At 51.8% G+C, this 21,870-nt stretch overlaps 1 protein-coding gene across 1 annotated transcript in view; it reads left to right on the plus strand.

The window, feature by feature from the left end:
- Nucleotides 1-5,128: 5,128 nt before the first annotated feature.
- The window catches only part of LOC137465896 (hydrocephalus-inducing protein-like), a 36,736-nt gene continuing 19,994 nt past the window's right edge, over nucleotides 5,129-21,870 (plus strand). The window contains exons 1-13 of the mRNA XM_068177904.1: nucleotides 5,129-5,212; nucleotides 7,183-7,302; nucleotides 8,376-8,404; nucleotides 8,713-8,953; nucleotides 9,049-9,213; nucleotides 10,631-10,830; nucleotides 10,938-11,089; nucleotides 12,372-12,576; nucleotides 15,430-15,622; nucleotides 16,700-16,799; nucleotides 17,973-18,091; nucleotides 19,289-19,512; nucleotides 21,423-21,544. Of these exons, the coding sequence (XP_068034005.1) occupies nucleotides 5,129-5,212; nucleotides 7,183-7,302; nucleotides 8,376-8,404; nucleotides 8,713-8,953; nucleotides 9,049-9,213; nucleotides 10,631-10,830; nucleotides 10,938-11,089; nucleotides 12,372-12,576; nucleotides 15,430-15,622; nucleotides 16,700-16,799; nucleotides 17,973-18,091; nucleotides 19,289-19,512; nucleotides 21,423-21,544 (1,954 nt within the window). The remainder of the gene's footprint in view (nucleotides 5,213-7,182; nucleotides 7,303-8,375; nucleotides 8,405-8,712; nucleotides 8,954-9,048; nucleotides 9,214-10,630; nucleotides 10,831-10,937; nucleotides 11,090-12,371; nucleotides 12,577-15,429; nucleotides 15,623-16,699; nucleotides 16,800-17,972; nucleotides 18,092-19,288; nucleotides 19,513-21,422; nucleotides 21,545-21,870) is intronic.

Below are 21,870 nucleotides of genomic sequence, written 5' to 3' on the forward strand. Positions count from 1 at the left end.
AAGCCCCTCCCAGAGGGGAGCAGGAGCTGGGGCAGGACTCTGGGGAGAGAAAAGGAGGTGACCCCGGCATGGGGGGACATGGGGGAGTCACACGCACTCCCAGGGGGGACACGCCCCCCGGACCCTCCTCCCCTTCTCCCGCAGGGGAGGCCGAGCCCCAGCCCAGCAGACAAAGCCCAACACGAAGCCCCCGAGCCCTGGCAGCACCTTGGGGGGCATCCGGCTGCAGCTCCGGGGGCGGGAGAGGCAGGATCTGGGAAGTGGCAGCAGCTGCCGGGAAGGGATCGGCATGGACTGGGACAGGCTGGGATGGACTGGGACACCGGGATACACCGGGAAACAACGCACCCAGGACTGGGACCCACGGGTGTGGGAGGAGGTCTCAGAAGAGATCTACCGGGATTACCATGGGAAACTACTGTGGTGTAGGGGCATGGTAGTAAGATTCCCGCCGTTCCCTATGTCCATCATTTGGTGTACCCTCCCCAGTTAATGTCAGTTAAGCAATGGTACCATCCCAGGTTCTGGAAAGTTCTTTGTTCTAAGTTCTGTTATTGGTTCCCTCCTTGTAACCACTCCTTCCCTTATCTCCCATTGGTTTGTACTATCCCTATCCCTCCCACAAGATCTTACCCCATTGGAGGTATGTACCCCGACCCCACCTCCTCTCTCTCGGATATAACCCCTATCCCCTCCTTCGGCGGGGCTCCGAGGGCTCTGGTCACTCAGATTTTTTATTGAGGCACTCAGGGCGGCTCCCCTCTCAAGAGGTTGTCTCCCTTTGCTCCTTTTACCTTTTCCTGCCTTGACTAAACCTCTGAGAACTGCAGCGCTCCGTGTGCCGACCCGCCTATTTGGTGGATTCGAGCTTTAGTCATCTGGGGCTCCTGCGACCGGCGGGCTCCCCCGCGGGACTTAGGTCCGGGACGCCACACACGGGGAGCAGGATCAGAGCTCACTGGGACCCAGCAGGACCAGAACTGGGGCAACAGGGATCATAGTGGGACCAACTGGGAGCGACTGAGAGTGACTGGGATCATACTGGTGGAAACTGGAACCTCACTGGGCTGAGTGGATGTGACTGGGAGTACGCTGAGGTACTGTGAGTATGCTGAGGTCAACTGGGATCATACTTGGAGTGACTGGGTCTATGGTAGGGGCCACTGAGAGCGACTGGAATCATTCTGGGAGTGACCAGGATGATACTGGGATCATACTGAGTGTAACTGAAAGTGGCTGGGAATGACCTGGAGGGAACTGGGGGAACTGGTCGGTCTGGGGCTCAGGGTTGTTCTCCCCCAGGGCTGCCCTGGGTCCTGCTGCCACCCCCGGCCCATAGAGTCGAGGGACAGAGGACAGGGACAGGGCACAGCCGAGGGACAGGGGCGTCTCAGTGCCAGCCGGGCAAAGGGGTAAAAGGGCGTCTCGGTTCTCAGGAATGGGAGTGCAGGGGGGTCTCAGGGTCACAGAAATGGGGGGGGCAGGGACGTGGAGAGGTAGAAGGGAGTTGTAGGGAGTTGCGGAAGAGGGGACAGGGGGAGCCACGCCACTCCGGCGCTTCCTGAACTCGCAGCAGCCTCCTGTCCCCTCCTGTCAGGAGTTGCGCAGAGCCAGAAGGTTCCCCCGAGCCTCCTTTTGTCCAGGCTGATCCCCTTTCCCAGCTCCCTCAGCCCCTCCTGGTGTTCCAGCCAGGGCAGAATACTAGTGCTACACCAAGAGCAATGTAGAGGCCTGACACGGGTGCCTTTATCACCTCATTTTAAGCTTTCATAAATACTTAACAGAAGAACTTTTCAGAAAGCACCAAAGTCAGCAGCTCAAGTGACAATCTCCTTTGAAAATCGCTGCGGCTCGGCCCCGCCCGGCCCGGCCCCGCCCAGCCCCGACAGTCGGGTGCCGTGGGCGCCTGGTAACCGGGAACGCGGCAGCGGCGGCGGCGTCTGTGACGTGCGGGGCTGCTGCGCTGCTGCGCTGCTGCGCTGCGGCACAGCTCAGGCGCCGCAGACCGCGCTCCGCTCGGGTGTGCCAGCCTGGGCTCGTGCAGGCGGCTACACTCGCCATTCGCCAGGCGAATTGTTCGCAGAGCATTGCTCTCTGTGGAGGATTTCTGAACGCGCAGAGCATTGGTCTCTGCACAGGAGTCCTGAACACGCAGAGCATTGTTCTCTGAACAGGATTCCTGAATTAGCAGGGCATTGGTCTCTGCACAGGAGTCCTGAATTCGCAGAGCATTGGTCTCTGCACAGGAGTCCTGAATACGCAGAGCATTGGTCTCTGCAGGGATTCCTGAACACGCAGAGCATTAATCTCTGCTAGAGAGTCCTGAATTTCCTTTGAAGGTAAGGATTGACTAAAGTTGAATTTTTTTGTTTTGTCTCATCTGTGCTCTGAGGGGGAATGCCAAAGGGAAGTACAGGATGTGATAATGCCAGTCTTCTGCTGCAGCATTTCAATGGCATGCACAGCTGAGTGGATGAATGGCATATGGTCTACTGATTGTGCTTTTTTTCACTGAAGAAATGCAACATTTTCTAAATGTACTAATCGATACTTTTTTTTTTTTTCCTATAGTGATTGCTTAAACAGCTTAAAGGTGAATGAGTTCTGGTCAAGTTTCAGTGGGTTGTTATCATCTGGTTACTAAAATTATTAGGGAGATGCCTCTGAATTGAGGTGCAAACAAGACCATGTGCCAAAGTCAGTAGTCTGGATTTTATGTAACAGTAAATGTGAGGAAGAGAGAGAGAAAGAAAGAGAATAAGGTGGGGGGGAGAGGGGGCGATGGGGGGTTGAGAAGAGGGAGGAGAAAGAGAGTGACAGAAACAGATTAAGTAAAAAATGTCACCATTCCACGGATCCGATCAGCATACCATAAAATCCTCTTCTGGTCTTCTCTGTGGTGAGGTCTTGCAAAAGGTAAGACTCCAATGGATTAATGCAGATTTGGGCAAGGTGGGACTGCCCAGGTACCTCCCTGGGGCAGGGCAAGTCTGACTCTGTCTATTGCTACTTTCAAATAATATCAAATCTTTAGCACCAGTATATCCTTGGAGTCTGCCATGAAGTGGGTTCTGGATTTTCAGATCTGTTGTGTTACTTTGCATGCCCTGCAGTCACCTGGTGCGAGGCCTCAGGAATGGGTCTGGGGGCACTTTGGAGGTCTTTGATGGGAGGTTTGTGTGCAAGCCCGGCCTCAGCAGACGAGTCTGTGGCTGTGAATTCCCCACCCTGAACCCAGACAGAGCTGATTTTCAGGACAGCTGCTGGGTTTGGCTTTGTGGTGGATAGGTTTTTCTCCTCAGCCTTGTTTACTTCTCCCCAGACCTGAGATAACCAGACAATAGTGTCACCTTTGTCTTGTTTCACGTTCCCTTAGGCAGCTTAACTCACAGTCCAAAGTTCCAGTCAGGAGGCGTTTTCAGGGAAGGCTGGGCTTGGGTGGTCGCAGCTTCTTTATACAGTTTTGTCACAATGGGCAGAAAGTCCTTCATAACAACACTTAAGCCATTAGCCATAACATTCCAGTCTCTCACAAGTGCTGTGAGGAACAGCTGAGAGAGCAGGGGTGGTTTAGCCTAAAGAAGAGGAGACCCACTCCAGCTATTTTGAAGTATTTAATATTTAAGCTACAGCTTTGTCCGTTCTAACTATTAATGTTCAGATTTTTAGCTCCAGGTTTCAGTATGATCCATCTCTGAATTGCACAACATAGCCATATAGTCCAAATAAAGTCCAACTAGAGGCCTAACAATACTAGCTACTTACACCAAACAAGCATTTAGCTACTTTCAAATACTATAAAATTTTTAGCACCAGTATAATGCCTTGAATCTGCCATGAATTGGGTTCTGGATTTTCCGAGTTCCATTGTTGCTCCTTCCAGTTTTGTTGAGGCATTGTCGCTCATCTGGGATATCCTCCCTTCAAAATGGCTTCTGGATTCCCAAAAAAGATCCGGACACCTCGTCTTTGGTCCAGGGAAATGCTGAAGTCTTTCACTGTAAGTACCCACGGGGGCTGTGTTAAGGCTGGAAACTCCCCTCGTGTCCCTCCTCTCCCTGCCCCTGTTGTCAGCAGCGCTGTGAAGCTGCAGACCCCCTCCCCACCTCTTTGTGCCCTGCTCCTGTTGGTGGGGGCTGTCCTGGTGCAGCAGGGAACGCCGTGTGTTGCCTCAGGGTCTTGCCTGGCTGTGCCACCGGAGCCAAGAGAAACCAATGTGCAGCTGAAGCCCTGAGCGTGTGTTCTGTCCCTTTCCCTTTGCCACAGCAATTCCTCCTGTCAGGCTGGGCACTCACCTGTGCTGCTCTGACCAACCTGCCCTTGGGCACCTGGGCATGTTGAGGGGGGGGAAGCTCAAGCTCTGCCCAAAGCCTTGAGAGACACGGCTGGTCCCAGCTGGAAGAGCTTCCAAGCCAGCTGCTCTCTCTCATCGCCCGTGTGGGTGCAGATCCAGCCCTGCAGACAGCACTGGAGTAAGGGCCACAAAGGTCCCTTGGTGTGTGGAGCTCACTTGACTGAAGATGCCCCACTGCTGAGGCTCTGTCAAGGAGATCCCTCTGTTTTCTTCTGTGCAGGGGCCTGTGAGCCCAGACAGAGAAAACAAATGCTAATTAACAGAGAGAAGGAAATCTTGGGCACATTCCTGTGCACCTCACTCTTGGTACGACGTTCCTTTCTTGCTTCTCTTGGACTCGGCCAGCAGTGCTAGCTCCTCACTGTGAGTTCTCAGTGTTGTGCAGGGATGGAGTTAGGGGAGTTCTGAGAGCTCCTCCCCACTCTCTGAAAAGGTCACTGCCTCAATCCAATGAACTAAAGAGGAAACCAATGCCCAAAGAGCAGAAATCCTCAAAGATGTCACTTTTAATCCCGGAGAAGCTAATGGGACAGAGCCTTGTGGTTGGAGTATGTGTATTCCACTCTGTATTATTAATTTACTGGTGCTAAGTATTTCAGCAAGTAACTTCCAGGGCTTCCAGGACTGTCCTAGACTATGTGATCACAAGTTGTTCACCAGTGCCACTCGTTCAAGAAAAGCCTTTCTGAACAAGCACATCTCTGAGGCTCTAGCCGGTTTATTTTTGCCTTTCAGCTGCTTCCAGCTAAGTCCCTGCGGGAGAAGTTTCTCAGCATGAAGAAGAAGGCCAGCACTGGGGGGAGTATTCTGCCCAGAACTGACAGCCCATTTCTGGACATGAGTGAGCCTGATCAAAAGGTAGCCTTTTCCTGCTCTTTTCCTTTCTGTTTGATGTGAAGTTTGAAGAGGGTGTGTGCTTGCGACAGGCTTGCCTCCAGCAAAATACCTCCGTGTCCAGGTCCTGTTGTCAGTGCAAACTGCTGGGAGTGGTGGACGGGGAGTCCTGATCTGCACTAAGCCAGCACAAATAACCTCTGCTGAAGCTGCCGTTGCTAAAACAATGGGGGGAGAGCTGGGGACACAAAGGCACAAAGTTGCCATTTGCCATTCTCCTGCTGAAGTGGCCACCTCTTGCTTTGGTGTGGTCGCCATCAAATGCTCGGGGTCACAGGATTCCCTCCAGAGTGGCAGCGTTGGCCTCTGAAGGCTGAGGACCTGCAGTAATTACTTCAGATTTAACAAAACGAATTGCACGAGTGCTTTGGGTTGGAACAATATGTTGGACCCTGACGGGGTGTTAGATTTTGCAGGCTGCCAGATGTACAGGGGGCTCGCCCTGGGCAGAGGGGAATGGATGTGCTTTATGTGCATCAGTGCCTATGTAGAGGTGTGTTTAAAGCTGCTTTTCTGGCAGGACTGGCTCAGTACAAAGCACAGTCCAAGGGGGTAGGTGACCGAGGTGGGCTGTTGAGCAGGAAATTGGCAGCAAGAGACATGTGACACACTGGTTAAGGATTGCCCTGGAGAGGGGCGTTGGGAACACCTCAGAGAAGGGCACAGCTAAGGAACAGGGGGCTGCAGCCACTCCCATCAGCAGACTGTCTCCTGTGGAGTCACACAGGAGACCTGCTTGTGTGTCTGGAGTGACAGCAGTGTGTCTGGAGAAGGCAGACAAAGCAGGGAGAGTTTTCTCAAAGCAATGCCTCTGCTCCAGAAGCATTTGCTGTTGTTGTGTCATTCCAGACATGCCTCTACAATGGTATCCTGTAAGATAGCAATAATTACAAGAAAGCACCCATTTAAAGCACATGGAAAAAGGAGATACCAACTCTCCTTTCACCCATGTTGCTGAGAAAATAACTGAACGTTACCCTCATTCAGCATTCACCTCATTTGTCTTTTTCCTAACTTCTGTGTTACTTTATTTTTGCTTTACCTCTGTTTGAAACGCACTAACTTTTAAATACAATTAAAGGGGACAAAATCATCGAAGCAAAAGAAAACTATCTATTAGTAAAGATTCAGCTGAGGAGACATGAACACACACACTCTCAGAGAAAAGGCAATCTTTCTATCCCCTTTATACCTGGCCAGGGAGGTTCCTGTCCCCTTTCCCCTTGGATGGGTACTTGGGAACTTCCATTCTGTCCAACTGCCAGCTCTTCTGTCCCCTCCCCTCTCATCGTGCTTCCTTTTGGTCAGGTCTCCAACCCCGTCCCTCCCACAGCAACACCCAGCAAACCAACCTGAACAAATCCAAACCACAAACAACACACAGAACCAACAAATTCCATTATTTCACTTAATAACCTTTTGGCTGCAGCAAAACATCACCTTATCTCTCACACCTCCTCTGGTACTGTTCTTTTCTTACTGATGTCTAAGTTCTAGATCAAAAAAGGTATTTGCAGTTGTGTGGGCCTTGGTTTCCCTGTCTCAGAGTAAAGGACATCCCAGAATCGTTTCCCACGGAGTCTGATGTAAATTTGTGGGTTTTTCTTACTCCATGAGTGCTCACTCAGTGCCCCAGAGCTCTGTGACCACATGGGCACAGGGCTGTGCTTAAGGTAAGTGCTGCCTGGCATTCTGGAGAAGGAAACCTGGAGAAATACATGCCAAAAGAGCAGCTTGGCTTGAGCCTGCTCTGTGTGGCCCAGCAGCTCTTGGTCAGCTCAGAGCAGAGGTGGGTGAGCCACTGCTTGCCCAGTGTGGGCTGGGCAGACGTGCTCACCCAGGGCCTGTACTTCACTGGGGGTCAGTGTCAGGGATCCTTCATGAGCCTTCCTCCCAGCAGCTGAACCTCTCCCTGCTCTCTCTCGCCTCTCCAGGTGTCGTCAGTTCCCCTGAAGCAGAACTTGTTTCAGATTTCCCCACCAGAGGTGGTATTTCAGAACTTTGTCGCCCATGAGGTCTCTGAGATGGTGCTGTCTGTCACGAATAAGGACAAGGTAAGTGCTGGGGCGTGGAGCTTTAACACTGTGCTGGAAGAGGAGAGTGGTGTAATTCCCAGAGTGTGCAGCAAAGCGAGTTATCTGCTGCAGCACATCCACAAGAAAATGTCTCAGCACCTTTGTTCTGCAAGATGGTGGAAATCTTCCTGTGCTGGGAATTCTCCCCTGATCTTGGCCATGTGTTGATGGTATCTATCCCAAAGGAGCTGCCTTCTCTTGAAAGCTCTGGATTGATAGGAATGTTGAGGGCTGTACAGTTCTTACCTGCTCTCAAGCTTTGCCTTGAGTGTACACCACATCCTGTGTCTCCTTGGTTCATCTTGGCTCCTCTGCCTCTCTCAGCCTGTTTGGCTCCCTTTGTGCAGCTCACAGTCAAAGCTCAGGGGCTGAGTCTTCTCCACTTTGTGCTGGAATCACTTTTCATTAATGGCACTGGCACTGCAGGAAGTGTCTTCTGAAACAGCCCTGGAATCAGGCTGATGTAGCAGAAGCAGCAGGAGGCTTCAGGTGCCACTTCGGGCTCCTGCTAGGCTTCATCCAGCTCTGCTCAGGTTTTCCAAAAGCACCATGGTGCTCTGCTTTTCCTTTGGAGAACCTCAGCACATCCAAAGCCAAGTGCTCCTGGAGGTTTTTACCTTCACTTGAAGAAATTGTGATTGTTTTGCAGTTTCCCAAGAGAGTTGAGAGGGAAAAAGCTGAAAAATGTCAGCAGTTGTGTTCCGCTGTAAAGAGGAAAACTGAGACCATTTGAATTTCAGTCAGGGCAGCATTTTCTCAAATGAGCCTTGTGCCAAGAGCAGGCTGATGGCAAGAGACGGGAGGGAGTCAAAATCATCTGGTTTAGACTTTTTGAGAGCATTTTGGTGCTCAGGGGTTGATATCTATGTGCTAGAAAATGCACATTTGCGGTGTCTGTGTTTCCCAGAGGGCAGAACCTGGCCTGCTGGCTGCAGGCAGGAATGCCCAGCAACCCAGCTTGCCTGCACAGGCAGCAAGAACCCCTGGAGAGCCAAGATTGGCTTTTAATACTGGAACCACACTGTGAGTCATTGCTGGTCGTGTTTCTCCAGGCAGAAAATGCCTTCAAAGTCCATAGTTGGTAGGCACAGCCTGTCTGTGTTTCTGTCACTTTTGGCAAGCTGATTGCTCTCATGGTTTCATGATTCTTCCTTGCTGCTTTCCTGCTCATTTAAATTCCCTTTGCCATCTCCTTGTTTTAGGGGTTGTCTTGCTGTGTTCCTTTTGCTTTTCAGGTTTGCTTTTATTCCCAGTACGGCCACAGTGTTTGGTCTCCTCTCTTGCTGGTCTGCCTGCATGACTGTATCCCCAGAACTGCCCTACCCAAACCTCATCTGCTAGAAGGGAATTTCTTCCTTCCCCCAGGATAACGTGCTGTTTTGCTTTCAGGCAGCACATTCCCCCTCTGGAACACGACTACTGCATGGCTGTGTGCAGGCAGGAGCCAGCAGGTTTTTTGGCCTTGTTGAATATGCAGAGGACTTGGTTCAAGTGCTCTGTCTCCATCCTGCTGGTGCTGACCTGCTCGGCCCTTCCTTCCCACCAGGCACTGCCCTACTGCCCCAGTGCTGGCCAAAATGCTGGACCCAGACAGAAGGGATTCGAGTTCACCCTCGGGAATTATGTGCCTGTACCTCCACAGCTGAAAGTGCTTTGGAAAAGGGGTCAAGGAGGGATGTCACCAGGGCACGGACAGGTCTCCTTTCATCCTGTGTCCACAAGCAGCAAAACCATCGTTTCATGTTTTTCCTGCAGTTTCGTCGGGTGGTGAAGGTCTCCATGGAGAGCTCGCCTTACTTCCAGCTCACGTGCTCCAACAACGCGTACCGCGTCGTGCTGCCGGGCGCGTCCGCCCCTGTGCGCATCCGCTTCACCCCCGACGAGAACAAGGTGAGACTGGAGGAGCCAAGCCACAGAATTCTCTCCGAAGCCACTGTTTTCCCTGCCCTCGGTGCACCCCCACATTCCATGCTGTGAGCCTGGCTCCAGGCCGTGGGCAGGCAGCCTGCAGCCACTCACAGCCTGGCACGCGCTGTCAGGCACTGCGCCCGGGCCTGACAGGCTCTGCTGCCCCTCCCTGCGCATTCCTGAGCGTTCCCAAGGGAAGAGCACGGGGAACAGTGAAAATGACAGAGGGGTGTTGATAGATCTTCCGCCATCTCTAGGTACAGTGGAAGGGATTTCATTATTGTGGAAAACACTAGAGGAACAGAGAGGTCAGAGGGCTTTCCTCCTTCCTGGCTGGCAACAGCTTCCCTGCCTCACCCTGGGCTGGAGCAAAGACGGTGCTTTTTCACACCCTGTGTTCTCCAGCCTTGCAGCTGTGCTGTCCCAGAGCACAGCTGACCATGATACAGCTGCAGGGCCAGGGCAGAGGATGTGCTGTGCCCGTGAGCCCGGCCTGGCACAGGCACACGGGGCTCTAGGTGCCCTTAGCCAGCAGGAGGTTGGTGAGCTGCAGGGGCTTTGGTCACCTCCCTGAAAGAGCTCGTGTAGGGCAGGCACAACCTGCAGGCAGAGCTGTGACCCCAGAGCCTGTGGCAGTGACACTGCTGTGGCTCCGTCTTCATGCCTGTCACTGTGGTGGCTCTGTCACCTGGCACCCGTTCCCTGCCAAAGGTGCTTTTGTGGGGAGGTTTGAACACCAGTGCTGGGGCCCTGGCAAGTCTGATCTCAGTGCTGTGATCTGGAGGCTTGTTCATACAGAAGGGTTTAGGACATGGCATGGAAGGGAGGAAGCCTTGCAGGGAAGCAAAAAGAGGCTCTTTCCAACAGCATGCTGCCGCCTCTTAGCACTGTTCTTCTCCTGACGTGGTTGGAGAGGCAAAGTTAGAGGGCAGTTCTGAGCCAACTCATGTTTCTACACCAGGCCAGAGGTGCAGGAGCTTTTTGGGTGCAGCTGTTTTCTCATCTTCTTTTTGCTGCTTAGAGTCACTATAACACTTTGTCCTATTCTCCAACAGTGGGAATATAGAAACCTAAAGAGGAATGTCCTGTGTTCCCTAGCTCCATGTTCCCTAGAAGGGGCTTAGGAATTATTTAACATCATTACAATTTAGAGTAAAAATTAGGGTGTCCTAGGGCTGTACTCTGGATGACCCAAGTGACAAAAGAACTTAATGCCACTGAGATAGGTTTTGCAAAGTGCACTGGTGCCTTTAAAATGTGACATATTAGTAGAACTTAGTGTTCATTTTAGGGTGGAATAGGTAAATTGATGCCCTTGAAGGGTTATAGGAAACGGTTTTTCTTCTGCCATGGGGATGGCACTAAATGTCCCGTGCTGAGCTAGTTTCTTTTCCTGCAGGATTATTCCCACGAGCTCGTCTGCATCACTCCAAGCGAAAGGATAGTTGTGCCAATTCGGGCCATTGGTGCCCGAGCTATCCTGGACTTCCCTGAGCAGCTGGACTTCTCGGGCTGTCCGGTCAAGTGCAGCACCCAGAAGACTCTGCTGGTTCGCAATGTCGGTAACCGGGCAGCTCGTTACCAGCTGAGCACCCAGAGGTGAGGATCTGTCCTTGTGCAAAACACCTTTGGGTGATAACAGGGCTGGGAAAGAGCAACAAAAGGAACCAGAGCATTGCAGCTGCTGCTCTCTCTCTGTGTTGCAGTCCTTTCTCCGTGGTTCCGGCCATGGGAACTCTGGGCGCTGGTGACAGCATGCAGGTGACAGTGGGATTTCACCCGCTGACGACCGGTGACCATTCCGGGTCCCTGTGCTGCAGCACAGGTGAGTGCTGGGCCCTGCACGGGGCACAGGACAGTTCTCCACCGGTGCTCCCTGTGTCCCATCCCCCTCCATTCCCTCTAGAGGTCCCTCCCCTGTTCAGCTTTACCCCAGAGAAAACAGAGAACTCCCTGGTGTTTAGGGGGTTGATAAAGTGGATCCCCTCTAACAGGGCTAAGATGTTTGGACTCCTGTTTTTCTGGGAGTTGCTGAGTGGAGGAAGGAGGAACCCTGACTCTCCACGACCGTGTGGCTGTGCCTGGGTGAAATTTTATTAATTTTATTTTATTCCTGGGCAGTGCTGTATGTGAGGTGTGAGGTTTCCATCAGACTCTCTCCAATGCAAATGTGTTTCTTGCACACCTCTATCCCATATGCTGCTTCTCCACTGGCTTGTCACAGACCCTTTTGCTATGTTGCCCTTACACATATATTTAGTTTCTGTCTAATAACATTTCCAGGCCCTCGAGTTCCTGTTTGGTGACAAATCAAGACAAATTTTTCCCTGTCCCCATTTCCCAGACTGTTCATGCTATTGCAAACCTCTCACATCTATCTCCCATTTGATTTCTAGACTGAGGAATCCCATTCAGCCTTCATACAGAAGCTGCTCTGTACTTATTAATCTTTCCTTTGTCCCTTTTTTATTTAATTTGAAATGCTCCAGCTTGGTTTTTGAGATCGGAACAATATAAAATATTTCAAGACTGATGTGGCTGTGGGTTTGGACAGGGAGATGATGATGATTTTCACAGTGTTCGTTTTGTAGTGGTTTGGCATATTGCAGAGCCAGGCTGGTTGTGTTTCCTCACCTGTGTCCCCTCCTGCTGTGGGCTGTCACTTCACTTGTTCCTCTGGGCCTCCTTTTGCTGCCCACATGCCCCCAGGCGTATTTTTTTGTCAGCAACAAGGGATCCAAGGGATCAGGAGAGACAGGAGTCTGGGGGGTGCCCAGGGAGACCCTGGGCAAGCCAGGACTGAACAGAGCTCCTCAGCGTCACCTGAAGGACTTGGATGCAGAAATCCCCGTGATCTGAGTGGGTCACCGGAGCACACTGACAAATCTCACTGCACATACTGTCACCTTGGGGCCAAATCTGCACAAACACTCTCAGAAATAAGGTGTTTAAGGAGGTGCCCAGGACATCCTCACGCCGTACACCCAGAGCTGTCAGGATGTGATAAATGTACTGATCCATGGAACTGCTCGTTCAGCTAAAAGCTGTGACACTTTCTTCTGTGACCCGTGGTTTGCTCTGTTCCTTGTGCTTCCATCAGCAACTGAGCTGAGCAAAGACTCCCCTTTGCTTTGTTCCAGGTGAAGAAAGCATCCACACAGAGCTCCACGGAGAAGCTGGAGCTGTCCGTGCTGGGTTGAGCACAAATTTTGTGGAGGTTGAGAAGACTTTCATCACCATGTCAAACCACACAACCGTGTTCATTGAAAACAGAAGTAATGTCACGGCCCACTTCCAGTGGAAGACTTTTCCTACTGAGGAAGAAGAGAATAAAGAGAAGAGGAGGTTAGTCTGACAGATGCATTTCACTGAGATACATGGCCCAAGGCTAAAACTGACGTGTGGTCTCGGGGGGGTGTTGGTGCTTTTGAATGGTTTGGGCCAAGTAAACCGTGCCTGGCACTAGGGTGTGTGTCCCTGCTGGCTTCAGGAGCTCAGCACTAGGCATTCCAGTTCCACTTAAACTCCAGCCAAGGATGGCATTTTGGGAAGGAAATGTTGGCTGCAATGACTGGATTTCCTCAAGTTCTCATTGGGCTTTTGCCTCTCTAATCTTCTTCCTACGTGACCTGGCAACATCCTTAAACAGCTCGCACTCTTTCCAAAGGTGATACACACTCTTTTTTTCCCTTAGTTCCTTCAGAAGCTCCTTGCCCATCCAGGCTGGTTGTCTTCCCTGCCAGCTCGCCTTTCAGCACACAGGGACAGTCTGTTGCTGTGCCTTCAAGACTTCTTTCTTGAAGTATGTCCATCCTTCCTGGACTCCTTTGTTTTTAAGGGCTGTTTCCCAGGGTTCTCCCCAAATCAGTCTCTTGAACAGGCCGAATCTGCCCTCCAGAAGTCCAGAGTGGAAGTTTTGTTGATGCCCCTCCTTGTTTCTCTGAATATTGAGAACTCTTATTATTTCATGGTCACTGTACCCCAGACAGTGGTGAACAGATGAAGTTCATTTAGTTATTAGGGAATTTCCTGGTGATATCCCGTACCTGGACCCCAGGGAGGCAGCACACTGCCCTGTGGAATGGATCCAGTCAATGTACAGGGCCCTCAGCTCCCCTTAGAAGGGAGTCACCTACTACCCCTGCCCTTCTTTTCTTCTCAATTCTTGAGGCTGTGATCTGTGTGACAGACCAAGTGCAGCTGGGAGACTCTCCAGACAGAATTTTTTCTTTAGTGTCATCTGCCTGCCCCGCTGGAGCCAGGCCTCATACCTGTTCTGTCAGGGCACCTGGGTAGGTGATGGGGGTCAGGACGGAATTTTATTACCTCCCCAGCAGAGACCCACTTCCATTCCCCACTGTCTCCTAGGCCTCCTCCTTCTGCCTGATCCCAAGAAGGGCCGGGCTCCTCTGGCTCCTGCTGAGCTTCTCTCAGGGTTGGACGGGTGTAACTCCACCAGTTTATTTCTGTGTCGCTCTCCCTAATGCTCCTCAGCCTTTCCACTTCTTCCTTAAGCTCTGCCACCGGGCAGAGCAGATCATTCACCTGCCCACACCACACGCAGGTGTCTTTTGCACTTCCTCTGATATTAACACCAGGCTCAGACCCTCCCTGCAGCCAGGGGCCTGGACAGCTGCGTCCTTCCTGGGAGCTTCTGTTTGAGTTAGTACACTCCTGCTGGCAGCAGCAGCAGCAATGGCTTGTCATCATTTGTAAACCATAGCTGGGGGAAATATAAAAGAAGAAAGAAAGAAAAAAAAAAAAAAAAAAGGCAAGCACCTCGCAACCAGCAAAAAGACACAAGCCACTACACAAGGAGGGTGGGTGGCTGCACCCTTTCTGCTCAGCCTGCTTGTGCAAAAACTGAAAAAACGCCGGGCCAAAACTGCTGGGCCAAAACTGCCGTGGCAAGCCCCTGGTTGCTGCGGGCCAGGTCACTTGCAGCCCCCAGAGCCATTTTAAATTGCCTGCAAAGGACCAGGAGATCGACCCTTGCCCACCTGAATGGCTGGTGAGAGGGTCCTTTAGTGCCCTGGGCTTCTTGGCTTTCCAGTGTTCTCTATCTCCTTACACAGTGTCTGACTTCCATACAAACTCTGTGTGTTAACAAAAAACCCCATGACCCTCTCTGGCTACTTCCCTGGGCTGTTTATTTCCATTTTTTCCCACTTGCCTGCCTCAGCCTGGACCCCAGGTGATCCACTGTCCCCTCAGAAGCAACTAGGTTTCCCCAAAGTAAACTTCAACCTGGTTTTGGTTTTGTGGGTTTTTTTTTGTTTGTTTGTTTTGTTTTTGTGTTTTTTTTTTTTTGTTTTGTTTTGTTTTTTGGGTTTTTTTTTTCCCAATTACATCTGTTTTCATGCCAGTTTGTGTCCTAGACTGCCACCAGGACATTTTATTCTTCCTTACTTCCAGTCTTAGGCATGGTTGTAGCTCCAAGGCCCCTGTCCTGCTGTCAGAGCAGCTCTTGAGATCTCAGAGCAGAGAGGACTTTTTTATGAGAGGAGATAGTGCAGGACCCTTTCCCTCTCAGGACATTCTTGCTACCATGCACTGGGATGGGGCCCAAAAAGCTCTGGATCGTGAAAAGGCCTCTCCAGGAGTTTGCTGTCTCCCTCCTGCACAACAAAGTCCCTTCCCCTCTCAGAGCCTCTGCTTTTATGCATAAAACCTTGAATGTCACTGAAGGGGTGCGGTGCCTGAATTCATCCATTTCCATTGGGATGCTCCTGTGAAAGGCAGAGTAGGGAACAGGGCAGGTCCAAAATGGAAGAAACAAAGAGTGATGCTGGTAACATGTAGCTGCAACCCAGCTTCGTCTCCCCTTCCCAGGGAAGTCCTGCTCCGAGATCTTTATCTGCCTCCCCCGAGCAGCTCAGTGGTAGGAAAAGCCACTTGAAGTGGCTGGTGGATTCTCCCTCAGTTTTGGCAGAACCTTTGAGCCAGGAGGTTCTCTTGAGGGCTGCTGGCTTTGGAAACCTCCTGAGCTTGCAGGTGTGGAGTAAAACTACCTGCTGTGCCAGTGAGCAGCAAGTTATCCTCTGATCCGTGTGGGACCCCACGGCTTGGGGTCAGCCTTTGCTGGGGAGCTGCTGCTGCTCCTCCCCCAAGTGCTTTGCCCTCCTGCACTCACACTTCCCTCTGCAAATATGTGGCTTATTCAATTATCTGCTGGCCTTGTCTCTTCTGTGGCTGCAGGCAGTGTCGTTTTCTGGAGCCGTGGACAGAGACGTGGCTGGAAAACTTAACGGAGGAGGAAAAAACAGAGAAGGAGAAGGGCTCTTGTGAAGATTACACTGCCCTCCTGAGTGACACGGTCCAGGAGGAGATAGCAAAGGTGCAAGAAGACCCCATGCTGTTCTCCGATGACATTTTTTTCATTGAGCCAGTGGTAAGTGGTAGCTGCATTTTCCTCCTCTTCCTCCTCCTCCTCCTCCTCTCCCCCCTTCCTCCTCCCACCCACCCGGATGCGGTCACTCGGCAGATGCTCAGCTGGCCCGATGTGCTGGGAGGAAGGATGTGGAGTTTTGGTGCAGCTGCAGAGCTCGCTGCTAAAAGCGTTTCTGCCCTGTAGGCTCAGGGCAGGGCTGGGAGCCTGACAAAGCCGAGCTCTGCTGCCAGGGCTCGAGCTCAAGGGCGCTCCGTGTGTGTCCTTGCAGTGCCCACAGGGAGCAGTTCTTGTAGGCAGGGGCTCCCCCGTGGTGCCTGGGGTTCAGCAGAGGGTGTTGGAGCTCTGCCAGTTCACATACTGACCTCAGGCTTGCCATGGTTGGCTGGGAAAAGGAGGCCAAATCCAGCCCAAGGTTGATCACAGAAATGCCAATCCCCTCCTGTAACCACGCCTTGCACTATTTCTGAGTGTCCCTTCCAGTGTCCTCTGAGAGCCTGGACACAAGGGTGGAAGGTTTAAATGGGCCTTTTGAGTTCTCCTGCACACACAGACAGAAAATCTTTTCCTTTTCTGCGTGTGCAAGCAAACCACCACATCCTCCCACCAACCAGAGCCCTGATTCTGAGTCCTGGTGTTGTGAGAGACAATAAATGCCTGGAGTCTGCACAGAGCAAAATCCCTTCTCATCTTGGAGTAAACCCCAGAATAATCCCCACCTCTGCTTCCTTTCAAAACAGGTTACACGAATAGTTTTATTTCCAAGGAAGGGGATCATGGTCTCTTCCTGTGAAGAGCCACCAGTGCACAGTGGCAGTTACATCCCACTGTAGCTGACAGCAGCATGATGTGACCAAGGGCTTGTGTCAGAGCAGTAGCAATATTGTGGAGAGTGGGAGCTGATCAGCTGAGCATTGAGAGCTTCCAGCGGTGTGCTGAGCTGGGTTTGGAGTGTTTCCTTGGGCTCTTTGTGTTGTTCACTCATCACTGATGCTCTAAATAAAGGCTTGCAGGACTGTGGTTGAAAACAAGGAATGTGAAGTTTGAAGATAAATGTTTTGCTGTCCCTTTCTGTTTTAGGAGGGAGAAATTGGGCCGAATTGTTCGGCCGAAATCAAGGTGACCTTCAAACCCCTAGAGGCACTGGAGTACCAAAGTGTGGCTTACTGCAGCATCTCAGGTACAGCTCCTTTCCCCTGCCTCTCTCACCCTCAGTGCAGCCACGGTGCAAGCCTGAGCCCACTGGGCTCCCCTGTAACTGCTAGGAAGAGTCCCTGGTCAGCAGGGCAGTGCTGGCACATCCCCACTGGCCCTGCAGCTCCCAGGGAGTCTCCCGTGCAAGGCCAGGGCTCAGAACAGCCGTGTGTGGGTTACTGACCCCAGAACAACCCAGGCAGTGCAGGGAGAGGTTTTCATGCCATGGCTTTGCCAGCATTCCCTCAAAGGCCAAAGAGCTACAGAGCAGAACAGCTTTAGTGAACAAGCACTAAGCCCCTCTAGAGACCACTGACCTCCAGGATGGGTCCATTTGACATGGCTCCATCATCAGGTGGTAGGAGCTGAGTTAGAAATGTGCTCCCTGACCCTGGATCACTCCCACTGCCCAGACACCGCCAGACCAGAGTGGCTGAGCCCCGCTGAGCCCTGGGTGTTTGCGGAAGGAGCACCCTTGGCCAGCACCTGCTTCTGTCCCTGGGTGGGAGTTGTCACCTTGCAGCTCAGTCTGTGGAAATAGAACACAATGCTGAGTGCCAGAAGTTGAGGACTTTGGCAACAAAGTCGTGTGCTTCTGGGCCAGGTAGTTTGGCAGTTGCCAAACTCTTCATGAGCTTTGTGCCTGCACTGAATGGAATTCAGAGCTCCTCTAAGTGCATGGGAAGGAAACCTCAGAATCATAGTAAGTTCAGGATGGAATGGACCTCAAAGGCCTCTGGGCAGGGACACCTCCCACTAGGTCAGGGAGCTCCAAGCCCATCCAGCCTGGCTTTGAACACTTTCAGGGCTGGAACCTCCACAACGCCCCTGGGGAACCTGCTCCAGTGTCTCACCACCCTCTCAAAAATTTCTTTCCATTTCTACCCGTTACTCCTTGGCCTGTCACTAGAGGACATCAGAGATGTTTGAAACTCGGCAGACTGGTGGCTAGGATTGGAAACCAGCCCAAGGAATGGGTTAGAAATTGCAAGTCAGCCGCAAGGGCTATCTCCTGAGGGAACAGAAGGGTCCATATCTTCTCCTGCAGCATCAGGAGCCGGTTGCATCCAGCTCAGAGTCAGGGATTAGCATTGAGGCAGCCTGGAAAATGCAGTGTAACGGAGGGAATTATTGTACTGAAATGGACATCTCTCCCCAGGCTGTGAGAGCAGGCTGCCCCTGCGCCTCACAGGGGAAGGCCAAGGACCCTTGGTTGAACTCAGCTGTCGTACACTGAACTTTGGGAACATTTCTGTCAACACCCCCCACGTTTATGAGGTGAGCAGCAGGGCTTGGGATGGATCCTGATGGCTCCTGGTGGGGCTGTGGAATTCCTGCCAACCTGGGCAGTTGTGAGCAGGGAATATTTGATGTTCTGCTCAGATCTGGGGCCGTCTGGAAGGTGTGTCTGTTGTTCATGAAGCCCCAGTCCCTTCTCTGGGGATCAGCTGGGAGGCTTCCTGCAGAACAACCCTTGGCATGTGAAACCAACACTAGGTCAAAAAGCTGCATGTTCAGAGGCTTTTGTGGCAGTGGCAGACACAAGGCACCTTTGTACTGGGCTGCTCAGAAGCAGCTGGAACAACCTGGCTGTGTTTGAGCTTCAGTCCACTGCAAACAGCTTCCAGTCAAGTGTCTCCTGCTTATTCCTGGAAGCCACAGGAAAGCCATCCAGCTTCCTGGCTCAGTGCTGGCCCTTGCAAAGGGCTTGGGAGTTCTTTCCCTTGCTGGCCAGTCCCTCACCACACTTCACCTTGGTGCATCTCTGACTCCAGAAAGAGAAAAGTGCTCCTGGGAATAAAGCAAAGGATTTTTCTACCTATTTGCCTCCCCCACAATAGTGTCAAGTTTTCAAAAAAACAAAAAACCAAAACCAAAACAAACCAAAAAAAAAAACCAAAAAAAAAAAACCAACAAAGAGAGAGCAACTGAAAGAGGTGGAAAATGAGGCACTGCATCATGCCAGACACTTTCAAAAGCTTGGCTGTGGAAGGGAAAGACACACTGAGTTTTCCTACCATAAGATGGTGCTGTCTATACATTTAGATGCTGATCCCTCATTATCAATGTATTGTTTTCATGACGTGGGAAAAGGTGAATGAGTAGATGGTACTGCTGGAGCTGTGCTGGCTGGGGCAGCAGCAGCTCTGTGGTGATTCACCACGCAGCTGCAATCACCCCACGTTGCTCTCAGGGCCAGGTCTGAATGAGCTTGGTGATGCTGACCAGAGGTGGAGTGCTCTGTGTCCATGGGATAACCCCAGGGTTATGGACTCCACTTATGTGGAGTTACCACGGCTTTGCATGAAAACCCAAAGGCAGAACTTGTCCTGTTGTGGTTTTTTTGTTGCTTCTGCCATTCAGCAGCACAAAGCATCCTCTGCCTTTTCTGGGTGTGAATTGCATCATTAGACAACAACTCACGAGAAGGGAAGATTCCACATGTATTTCCATTTTGCTCTCTTGCTGCTGCAGGTGAAGCTGATTAACCAAGGAGCTATTGATGCTCCCTTCACCTATATCCCTTCAACTGCAAACGTGGGCTTCTGCTTCAAGTTTGCGCCCGAGGAAGGCATCATTGCACCTGGTGGGACCCAGACGATTCAGGTCTCCTTCAGTGCCAGTGTGCTGGGGACGTTTGAGGAAGAATTCCAGTTCAGTGTGGCTGGATCTCCTATGTCTGCGATCCTGACTATCAAGTAAGGACTCTGGGAGCTTGGTGGGCACATCTGTGGCTGTCTCTGGGACATCCCCCACCTACCTCATTTTGGGGTTGAGCAGAGCAGGTTGTGCAGGTGTTTCCTGAGGTCTTAATCTCTGCTTTGATCCTGGAATTGCCTTAGTGTGAGGATGCCTCCTGCCCTGTGTGGGTAACCTGGGGCTGGAACGACTCCTCCCTGCAGGGATCTCCCTCTGCCTTGGGCCATGGCAGGCAGTGGGATGGATCAGCTTTGGGCAGTAGCTGCTCTGGGATGTCCCCCCTGAACACCCAGCAAGGTCCCCAGGGCTTTGGAGGTGGGCCAGCCTGGGTGATTCTGCACCAGCAGCAGTGTTTGTAAAAAATCTTGTTAATAATCCATCCCAGATGGGCAGCAGCAGCCCCACCTCACCTCTCACGGCCATGCTGTGGGGCACAAGCCGTGCTCCCAGCTCCTGTGCACAGAGTGCTCCGCTACCTCCTTTCCACAGCTGGGAAAGGGCTGATGTGGGAGACAGGGAGCTGTGCAGCAGGAGCTGTCCCAAGGACTTGGGCGTCATCCCGTGGGCTGGTGCCATGGCAAGAGATAATCCTGGCCCAGCAGAAGGGAGAAGGGCTGATAACAGGGGAGGCAGAGCTCAGTCCTCAGGACCACAGCACATGAGGGCTTGTCCCTGCTAGCCTGAGCCACGTGCTGCTAGGATAACGTAGGGTAAGCAGGAGAGCTGATGCTGGCTGCTCTGGAGCTTTGGAGCTAGGCTGCTGCTGCTGAGAGGCACTGAATCGAGGCAGCAAAGAAATCAAAGCAATCTGCAGTGGATTACACAATGAGATAAAGGACAGGGATTAAGAAAAAGAAAGTTATTACTTAGCAAGAGAAAAGTGGTGAGTAGGTCTGCCCACAGTAGAGAAACAAGTATGCTGGCTTTGGTTTTGGAGGAAAAGTGCTGCTTTTTTACTTTGGAAATCAAGAGTGAACCTTTCACCATCAAATAATTGATTCTCCTCTGTCCCTCCCCCAGATTGGTCATGGGGTTTTATTACATAAGCAGCTTTCTCCTTGAGCAAGGGCCTGTGCCTCTGTTGAGAGGTGCAGAGCAGAGCCAGTGGCAGTCCTGTGAATACAACAGAAGGCACAGTTCTTGATTTTTAACCAAAAGACACAGTGGGCATTGATTGGCATCAGCCATGAAATAAACTCGTGAGTGTTGTGCAGCTTCAAGTGCTGATTTCAGTGGATGTTGGTGACTTCTGGAGCCTGTCTGCTGAGATCAAGGACAGGTGAGGTGGTGTGCTAGATTCAGGACACCCTTGTTTGGCTGTTTAAGCTATTGCTCTTGGCTGTGCCAGCTGGTGCACTGGTGACAAGCTGGTCCTTTCCTCTAGGATTCATCTGTCCGCTGTGTAGAACTGTTGCTGCTCTTTTCAGAGGGTGTTTGGGGCTCCCCTGGCTTCATGTCTCAAAACTCTGTCTGTAATGATTGTGTGGGTCAAAAGCTCCGGAGAAAGCTCCTCCATGGGAGCACCAGTTCCAGCTAGGAAGTAGCAAAGCAGGAAAGGCTGGTTACAGAGGTTTGTGGGGACACCTTTATGTCCATCACCTTACAGATGGGGAAACTGAGGCACGGAACCATGTCTGGGTGTGTGTTCAGGGTCCTTCATGGGACCACCAGCAACCCGGGGGCTTTTCCTGCCTGCCCTGTGCCCAAAGCCCCATCAGTGGCTGTTGGCTGCTGGCCGCTTGGCTTTAGCTGCCTCCTGTCCACACGGGCACTGTGCTGAGCACATGGCGGTGTGCTGATTTGAAACCTGCCCTGACACCAGGTTTTACACCCCCAAGCCACGACAGCCAAGACTTTGCTTTAATTCCCTTTAACCAAGCCATTTCCTCCTCTGTGCTCGCCATGGCAGGGGGTGTGTCACCAGACGGAGTTCACACTTCAACAAGCTCTTCAAGACTTCAAGACTTCAACACACTTCAACAAGCTCTTCAACACACTTCAAGAAGCTCTACTTCAAGGACACCTCCTCTGGTGAGTGCTCCCTGGGCTTGGACACAGCGTGGGGCATCTGTGCGTTCCAAAATGGAGCACTGGAACGTAAAAGCATCCCTCACTCATGGTCTGCCACAGCAGCCTCTTCAGGGTGTGAACTCCAGGGCTGCTGGTGCCTCAGGTAGCCTTTTGCCATTGTGGGATCAAATAGAACCAAGGAATAGAAAGTCAGTGTTTTCTGGTGTCCCTGTCCTGGTTTAAAAGACAGATGTCTGCCAAGGAAGGCGGGAAACTTCCTGGAATGGAAAGATGACCTCTTCCCTCCAAATTATTACACCTTTGAAATCACAGGGCTTCCAGGAAAA

Source organism: Anomalospiza imberbis, unplaced genomic scaffold (genome assembly GCF_031753505.1).
Source record: "Anomalospiza imberbis isolate Cuckoo-Finch-1a 21T00152 unplaced genomic scaffold, ASM3175350v1 scaffold_118, whole genome shotgun sequence".
Taxonomy (NCBI): domain Eukaryota; kingdom Metazoa; phylum Chordata; class Aves; order Passeriformes; family Viduidae; genus Anomalospiza; species Anomalospiza imberbis.